The 9,610-nt window shown below is 32.4% G+C and overlaps 1 protein-coding gene across 1 annotated transcript; it reads left to right on the top strand.

Moving 5' to 3' along the window:
* Positions 1–283: 283 nt before the first annotated feature.
* On the top strand, positions 284–6,958 carry LOC115878333 (skin secretory protein xP2-like). Its single transcript, XM_030894806.1, has 4 exons — positions 284–440; positions 2,475–2,862; positions 5,231–5,272; positions 6,550–6,958. Exons 1-4 carry the CDS (start codon positions 429–431, stop codon positions 6,699–6,701), a joined length of 594 nt encoding a protein of 197 aa, XP_030750666.1. The 5' UTR covers positions 284–428; the 3' UTR covers positions 6,702–6,958.
* Positions 6,959–9,610: the final 2,652 nt, after the last annotated feature.

Here is a 9,610-nt window from a genome sequence, read left to right as displayed (position 1 = left end):
TAAAGCTAAAAGGCAATAAGCATTTTTTGCACCAGCAAAATGCATAACTCATGCATTTCCTATTATCTAAATCAATTAAAATTTAATTCATATAAGTAACCAAGAATAATAGATCTGAAACAAAAACTGTTAAAGCTCGATTGAACTTGGAGAGACAAAAAAAAAAGATCGATTAAAGGATCTGACCGAAGGCGATTGTCACGGTGGTCGATTACAATGCAAAACGGAACAGGGTTGAGTCAGTGAGTACTAAGTTTACCCGTCTGCTATCCCCGCTAACTAGATATTTTCAGGAGCCATATTCCGCGTACCACCGAGACCATCGAAGGTCGAAGATCGAACTATATATACGGGGGTATGGTTCAAGTTTGAGCTACAGTTAAGTCGAGCTTCATAGACCGGGTCGCCACGCTTCGCGCACTATAAACATGAACCGTTTGGTAAGGATCACTGCTAATAATTTATGTTCTTGTTAAAAAAAACGGAAAATTTACGGAAATTATTAGTTCTGCAGGGTAGAAAAATATTTACATATTCATACATATTTAGAATGAATTTAATTCATTATTATATATTTTTTTAAATAGACATAAGAAACTAATTTTGACTTTTTTTCGCGAAGCTTACTAATATTCTACATTTTAAATAATATTTTAAATAATAAAATTTTCTATAGATATATTTATTTATTCTTTTATTATACAGGGTGAGTCTAAATAAGTGCAAATATTTTCAGGGCTGGTAGATCTCGATAAAAGAAACATATTTTTTCATTACTGTTTTTTAAATAAGACCAAAATAAGCCAATTATTTTAATTTAAAAAATTAAAAAAGATCATTTTTTTGTTTAAATCTGAAGAACCACTGGATAGGTTTTCTTTCTTGCAAATTTAATCTATTGCCTTTCTTGCCATATTATCAAGAAATTATGTTTTTTGACTAAAAACTAAAAACAATTCCAAATTTTCAATTTTTTTTCGAGAAAAAACCTCATAGGCTTAAAACACCAAAAAAACACCCCTAAAAATATTTGCACTTACTTAAGACTCACCCTGTATATAAAACTAATTTATTCTGATTCACATTTGTTAAATTAAAAATAAAAACATTATGTCAAAATTTAAATAACAGTATTCTTCTCTTTTATTTTATTTCCTTAGTAATAAAATAATTACTTTCTTTTAAATTAACTTGCGCTCAAATTTTTATTTGTGCCTAAGAATATTTTTTCTAAACTATTTTTAAAAGGGAACAAACAGCCTGCATAAAAAATTCCAAGATTGTTTCAATTCTTTAGAAAATGTATTAGTGTTTTGTTAAACTAATTCAAATATACAGAATATCTCAAATAAGTGCAGATATTTTAACTGATAGGATATTTCGATCCCAGAAACACGCCTATGAGCTTTTTTGTGAAAAAAAAATTGTTGAATTTTTTTTATTTTTTTTAGTTTAATATAATATTTTTAGATACCTATTGATTACAGAGCAAAATAAAACACTAATAACAATTTTGCCATACTCATATCCTTTAAGTTAGGCAACTGTCTCGACAAGCGTGCTTTGATTGCTTAGGATTCAACCGTTTGTTGCAATCTCTACTAAACTCCTTAGGTTTCATAATATATTACACCGGGTGCGTCTCAAAAGTGGCTCACCCCTATAACTTTTTTATTTTTTCTGCTTAAAAAAAATGAGATTTGCTATGTTAGTATATGACATAAATTAAGATTGATTGACGTATTCAATTCTTTTCCATAAGGAAATGACTATAACTTTTGATATCAAAATGGCACCCTCGGTATTTTGTTTCTTTATTCGATAGAAAATGATACTCTGAATAAAATGACATATCATATGTCAACTTTTGACATTTTCGCTTAAAACAAAATTTAATTTTAAATTACAATCTAAACTGCCAAGGCTGCGTTAAAAACACTAATTTTTAATCAAGGAGCCTTGGAAAAATATATTCGATCGTGTAATGTTTTTAGTGTCTTGTCCTGGCCGGTTAAAAGATGCTCAAATCGTATTTTTAATCATATCTCAATTTTTTTCCAATGGAACGAGGGTGACTCATCAGCATATTTGAAAAAAGCATTTTTTTACGAATAATTTGATACCACACACCTGGTGTAGATTGTCGTTATGAACCGCATGTTGCAATTTCAGATAAACCATATTCAAAAATGTCAAAAGTTGAAGACAATTGAGTAAGTCAATCAATTCTAATTTATGTCATATACTAACATACCAAATCTTGATTTTTTATCTGGAAAAATAAAAAGGTTATAGGGGGTGAGCCAGTTTTGAAACGCACCCGGTATAATCAACGACGTGTCAACAAAATCATAGATTATATCTACTCTGAATTAGAATATTAATTTATCATAAACTGTATCTATAACAATTAAAATACAAGCACTGTAAAATTACCATGAATATTATATCATAATGATTCTCTTGTTTCTTAGATCGCCGCTTTCGCCATCCTTTCGGTAGCCACCGCCGCCCCAGGTCACTGGGACCACGGCTGGGCCGGACACGGAGTAGCCATCGCTGGACCACTCGGTCACGGAGCCGCACTTGTAGGACCCGCTCTTGGCCACGCTTCCCTCGTAGGACCCGCCCTCGGTCACGCTTCCGTCGTAGGACCAGTCGCAGGACATGCCTCAGTCGTAGGACCAGCTGCAGGACCTACTGCCGTTGTTGGACCCTCTGCCGGACACGCTGCTGTCGTAGGCCCCTCAGCTGGACACGCCGCCATTGTTGGGCCCACTGCCGGACACGCTGCTATTGTTGGACCCACCGCCGGACACGCCGCTATTGTCGGACCTGCCGCTGGACACGCCGCCGTAGTTGGTAAGTAATTCTTCTATTGGGTATTCTAAGCAATATCAGTAGTTGTTAGCACTAGTATTTTGTAAAAAAAGGTTTTCTGGGTATTACGCGACTGTAAGAAAATCTTGTCAGCGGTATTTTACAAATAAAACAAATTTACCTAACGCACAAAAAAAACGGAAGCAAAAAAAAACAGAAAGAACAAAGAAAAAAACTATTTAAATTATCGAAATAAAACTATTTAAGAATAGTTTTAATAAGATTAAAACTATTCGAGAATTTTCTTACAGTCGCGTAATACCGTCTTGAAGAAATGTCTAAATCTCAGCGCGTGTAAAGAAGTTTCAATAAGGCGTATAATGGGCCCAATAATAGGCATCTCCTTCAATAATAATATATTATTTTATTAGGAGTAAAAATGATACTTTTCGGTGGGAGGCTGTACGTTTGACATACAGGCGAGGCTCAAAAAGTAATTTTTACTCCGAATGGAACATGCTATTTTTTTTCAAACGCTACGTAATTTTTTTAAACAATTTCAAACGTTCCAAATAATATAAATAAATGTAAAAGTCACACCCTGTAAGTAATTGTATATCGAGAAACTATGGTTACGCTCGTTGAATTTGACACTTTATGTCAGTTTAATCGTTGATTGAAACTTCAATCAACGGTTTAATTATACAGGGTCGCTGATATGTATGGAAACGGTCGATTATTGGGCAAAGTATACGAGGTCCCGCAAAAAGTTAAATACAAAAGTTACAGGGTTTTTAAATGCCTAACATCTGGTAATAATTTTAATTATACAGGGTCGGTTATAAAGTCGTGGTACCTCAAAATTCATTTTTTTAAATGAAATCTCCTTTATATTATTGGGTATATATCACAGTTTCCGCATCGTTAAATGAAACCGAACACATCGAAATTAATTAAATCGAATGGTTTAAGTGATATTTTCAACAGTCAATAACTCGAAAATGGTTGGTTTGGGGTATATTGTGTGTATTTCTATTTTTACTTTTTTTTGTATTTCTATATATATACTGGGGGTTCCATTTAAAAAAGGAAACTTTGATGTGCCACGACTTTACTACCGACTCTGTAGGTATACTTAAATTTATTACTCGCCAATAGAAATTTAAAAACCCTATAATTTTTATGTTACCTTTTTACCGAATAATCGACCGTTTCCATACATATCAGCGACCCTGTATACAGGGTAGTCCGAAATGTATTCCGGAAACCTCGGCAGCATATTCTGCAGATAAAAATAAGAAAAAAAAGTTCGTATAAATATACATATGTCCTAAAATGCTTAGTTTCAGAGATACATGGTATAGAAGTGCTATGCTTATTTCGATTAGAGGGCGCCACCTACATATTTTTAACTGGTTTAAAGAGTAATATAATATTTCGTCCGTAACTGTATCACATTATTAGGTTAAAAAATGTACATTTACGATGTTTTTACGTAAAAAAGATCTCTTGGTAAAAATCGCTACGAGTAATGTTTTTCGAGATATTTAGAATCGAAAATATCAATACCTGCCATCATTGAAAAATTAAATACGTGGACTAAATACATAGTTATTAGACTGAAATCATTATTTTAAAATGTTTTTGTGCCAAAAGTTCAACAGAACTTATCATCATTTTATCGAAGAAAAAAACTAAAAAATCCCCAAATTTATTTTTTCAGTCAAATAACTATCTTCTCAAAATGTTTATTTTTTGTCAATAATAACATGTATTAACTAATCCCATTCTAAATATCTTGAGAACGATTACTCGTAACGATTTTTATAAAGAGACATTTTTTACGTAAAAAATAACGGAAATGTAATTTTTTTCACTCAGAAGTTTTGTACAGATACGGATAAAAAGTTATTACTCTTCAAAACAATTAAAATACATGTACGTGGCACCCCCTACAAATAGGAGTTTTATTGACATCAAAATCATATTTCTCATGTCAAAAAACTCGCAGACACCAATTTTCATCCAAATATGGACGTTACTACAGTAATTGCTTAGAAAAAATTGAAATAAAAATGAAACTTCTACACCCTGTATCTCTGAAACAAAGCCATTTTAGGACATATATTTATACGAACTTTTTTACTTATTTTTATCTGCAGAATATGCTGTCGAAGTTTCCGGAATACAGTTCAGACCACCCTGTATATCGAGAAACTATTGTTAAAAGTTATCATTGAATTTGACACTTTATGTCAGTTTAATAATATATATATCTTCGTACTTTTATGCATAGGCGTTAAAATGACTTTTTTCTATTGTCAATCACGTCGCAAAAATTAATACTTTTGTGATGTTTGTTGTGTTTTTATTTTATAACAATTGTAATAAACAATATATAATGTTCTAGGACCCGTTGCCGCACCAGCCTGGGGACTCGGGTTGGGAGCAGGAATAGCCGGACACGGATTGGCTCATGGAGTGACCATTGCCGGACCCATCGCCGTACCAGCCACCATCCACGGACCTGCCGGTACCGTTCACGCCGAAGGTGTTTGGGGCCCAACCCTAGCTCATGGTCATGGTCATCATGGCCACTGGTAAAGTGCCGCCAATACTCTGAAGACAATGCTCCCTAGTAAATAATCTCCAGATGGTTTCGGTAGAAGAATCGTTGTAGTTCATATTGACAGATAATTCTTCTTCTTAAAGTTTATCTGGAGAAGTTTTTACAGTTTGGGGTTCGACCTGATTCTCATGTGCCGTTTTTATGTACCTACTGCCTTTTTTATTTTTGTATATTTTGTATATTATATAAATTATTTTACTTGCAAATGTGTTCAATAAAGGACTACAAGAAATTTGGTTGTTTTAGATATTAATAAATTACCTTCTTCCGTTTTGGTTGCACTTATATTTACCATATACCGGGTGCGACTCAAAAGTGGCTCACCCCTATAACTTTTTTATTTTTTCAGATAAAAAAACGAGATTTGGTATCTTAGTATATGACATAAATTAAGATTGATTGACGTATTCAATTGTTTTTGGTCACTTCCTGTTTCACCGGAAATAATAACTTTAATAAATAAAAGAAATAATTTTTTTTTATCTGAAAATATTTTTCTTTTAAATAATACACTTTTGATTTCTAAATGGCACCCTTGATATTTTTTTACTTTATTCGATATAAAATGACATTCTGAATAGAATGACATATCACATGTCAACTTTTGACATTCTCGCTAATTCTTAATCAAGTCTTGGAAAATAGATTTGATCGTCAAATATTTTTAGTGTCTTGTCCTGGCTGGTTAAAAAATACTCAATCGTATTTTTAATCATATCTCATTTTTTTTCAAATGGAATGAGGGTAGCATATTTGGAAAAAGCATGTTTTACGAATAATTTGATACCACACACTTAGTATTTCGAGTCAAATTTACGTTACGAACCGCAAGTCATAATTTCAAATAAGCCATATGCGAAAATGTCAAAAGTTGACATATGATATGTCATTCGATTCTGAGTTTTATTTTCTATCGAATAAAGTAAAAAAATACCGAGGGTGCTATTTAAAAATCAAAAGCTCTTTTCGTCGTCGGAAGCAAAAATGAAAAACGGTTTCTTGTAGACGTATCTGTTTTAAAAAAGTAAAGTGTTTTTTTTTTTTTTTTTTTTAACCATTTTAAATAGTTTTTTCTTTATTCTTTGTATTTTTTGGAGCAGGAATAGCCGGACACGGATTGGCTCATGGAGTGACCATTGCCGGACCCATCGCCGTACCAGCCACCATCCACGGACCTGCCGGTACCGTTCACGCCGAAGGTGTTTGGGGCCCAACCCTAGCTCATGGTCATGGTCATCATGGCCATTGGTAAAGTGCCGCCAATACTCTGAAGAAAATGCTCCCTAGTAAATAATCTCCAGATGGTTTCGGTAGAAGAATCGTTGTAGTTCATATTAACAGATAATTCTTCTTCTTAAAGTTTATCTGGAGAAGTTTTTACAGTTCGGGGGTCGACCTGATTCTCATGTGCCGTTTTTATGTACCTACTGCCTTTTTATTTTTGTATATTTTGTATATTATATAAATTATTTTACTTGCAAATGTGTTCAATAAAGGACTACAAGAAATTTGGTTGCTTTAGATATTAACACACTACCTTATTCCGTTTTGGTTGCCCTGATATTTACAACTTATATTTCAGTTTTTTGGCTACAAATTATTATTATATACCTAGCCCTCGACTTAGTTAGGTATTGAGTATATCTAACGACTCCTAAAGTTAACATATCTATCTACACGTTATACAGGGTGAGTCTTAAATAAGTATAAATATTTTACCAGCCACCATCCACGGACCTGAAGGTACCGTTCACGCCGAAGGTGTTTGGGGCCCAACCCTAGCTCATGGTCATGGTCATCATGGCCATTGGTAAAGTGCCGCCAATACTCTGAAGACAATGCTCCCTAGTAAATAATCTCCAGATGGTTTCGGTAGAAGAATCGTTGTAGTTCATATTGACAGAGAATTCTTCTTCTTTAAGTTTATCTGGGGAAGTTTTTACACTTCGGGGGTCGACCTGATTCTCATGTGCCGTTTTTATGTACCTATTGCCTTTTTTATTTTTGTATATTTTGTATATTATATAAATTATTTTACTTGCAAATGTGTTCAATAAAGGACTACAAGAAATTTGGTTGTTTTAGATATTAATAAACTACCTTATTCCCCGTTTTGGTTGCACTTATTTTTACCATATAGCGGGTGCGTCTCAAAAGTGGCTCACCCCTATAACTTTTTTATTTTTTCAGATAAAAAAACGAGATTTGGTATCTTAGTATATGACATAAATTAAGATTGATTGACGTATTCAATTGTTTTTGGTCAGTTCCTGTTTCACAGGGTATAATAACTTTAATAAATAAAAGAAATATTATTTTACGAATAATTTGATAACACACACTTGGTATTTCGCGTCAAATTTACGTTACGAACCGCAAGTCATAATTTCAAATAAACCATATGCGAAAATGTCAAAAGTTGACATATGATATGTCATTCTATTCAGAGTGTTATTTTCTATCGAATAAAGTAAAAAAATACCGAGGGTGCCATTTAAAAATCAAAAGTTGTAGCTCTTTCCGTCGTCGGAAGCAAAAATGAAAAACGGTTTCTGGTAGACGTATCTGTTTTAAAAAAGGAAAGTGTTCTCGAATAGTTGAATTTAAATATTTTAAATAGTTTTTTTTCTTTATTCTTTGTATTTTTTTTGCTTTTTACGGAAAGAAATAAACTTTCCGAAACGTTAAGCATTTTTTCTTTGTTAGGCAAATTTGTATAACTGTAAACTTCTGACAACCAGTATTTTCTTGCAGTGCAGTGGCGAAATACCCATAAAGGATTTTTTTGGAAAGATGAATCCGCCACATAGGTATAAATATTTTTTATACTATTAATTATGGATAACTTTATTATAATTTATATACCTTAATTAGTATACTATTATCAGAACTTATGTAATCTTTTCTTGTTTTTTTTTGTAATGTTAATAAGAATTTTAATATGACCTTTCCCAACAAACAAGCTCAGACTGACTCAATGTAAAATTTATTCGTATACGTATAAAGTTTTACGCCCGTAAACTATAATAAAGCTTATATAAGAAAAAAATATAAAACTATAAGAGGGACACAGTAATTAATAACCAATTTGTAACAATATGTAACAGTCTAGTTAGTAGTTCTACTGACTATACATCTAAAAAAACGTACTCAAATCTATAGTTTCCTAGCCGTTCAAAATGCTTATTATAATATTTTGACAGCTCATTTTTTTGAAGCGAATGAGAGCTAAATAAGGAAGGAAGTCACTGTGCCTGGTCGTTTCCATCTCTCATCTCTATTTAAGACCATTCTGTGGGTTACCTCTAAGTTTATGGCGTCTATAGTTAGAAAACCTTTTGAGTATTTCTAGCCATCTTTAAACCGGGTGCGTCTCAAAAGTGGCTCACCCCCTATAACTTTTTTATTTTTTCAGATAAAAAACGAGATTTGGTATATTAGTATATGACATAAATTAGGATTGAATGACGTATTCAATTATTTTCGGTCACTTCCTGTTTCACGGTAATTGACTACAACTTTTGATTTTTAAATGACACCTTTGGTATTTTTTTACTTCAATCGATAGAAAATGATATTCTGAATAGAATGACATAGCATATGTCAACTTTTGACATTTTCAATTAAAAAAATAGCATTTTAGATTTTAATTAGAGTGCCATGGCCATAAATGTGACTACACTTTGACTCGAAACACCAAGTGTGTGGTATCAAATTATTCGTAAAAAAATGCTTTTTTTCAAATATGCTAATGAGCCACCCTCGTTCCATTTGAAAAAGTTGAGATATGATTAAAAATACGAGTTTGGCATATTTTAGCATGCCACAAGAGATGAAAAATATTAGACAATCAAATGTATTTTACCAAGGCTCCTTGATTAAATATTATTAGTGTTTTTAACACAGCCATGGATTCAGACACACTCTAAACTGAAATTTAAAATACAATTTTTTTAAACGAGAATGTCAAAAGTTGACATATGATATGCCAATCTATTCAGAGTGTCATTTTCTATCAAATAAAGTAAAAAAATACCATACCGAGGGTGTCAATTAAAAATCAAAAGTTGTAGTCATTTCCGGTGAAACGGGAAGTGACCGAAAACAATTGAATACGTCAATCTATCCTAATTTATGTCATATCTATACTAACATACCAAA

The sequence above is a fragment of the Sitophilus oryzae genome, unplaced genomic scaffold (genome assembly GCF_002938485.1).
Source record: "Sitophilus oryzae breed Bouriz unplaced genomic scaffold, Soryzae_2.0 scaffold_1062_pilon_pilon, whole genome shotgun sequence".
NCBI classification, from domain to species: domain Eukaryota; kingdom Metazoa; phylum Arthropoda; class Insecta; order Coleoptera; family Curculionidae; genus Sitophilus; species Sitophilus oryzae.
The sequence above is the reverse complement of the archived record's forward strand: the minus strand, read 5'-3'. Positions and strand labels throughout refer to the sequence as shown.

Coding starts and splice junctions, on each gene's coding strand:
- LOC115878333 (XM_030894806.1), top strand. Junction 2,863..5,230: donor TGGACACGCCGCCGTAGTTG/GTAAGTAATTCT, acceptor ATAATGTTCTAG/GACCCGTTGCCGCACCAGCC. Junction 5,273..6,549: donor GGGACTCGGGTTGGGAGCAG/GAATAGCCGGAC, acceptor TTTTTGGAGCAG/GAATAGCCGGACACGGATTG.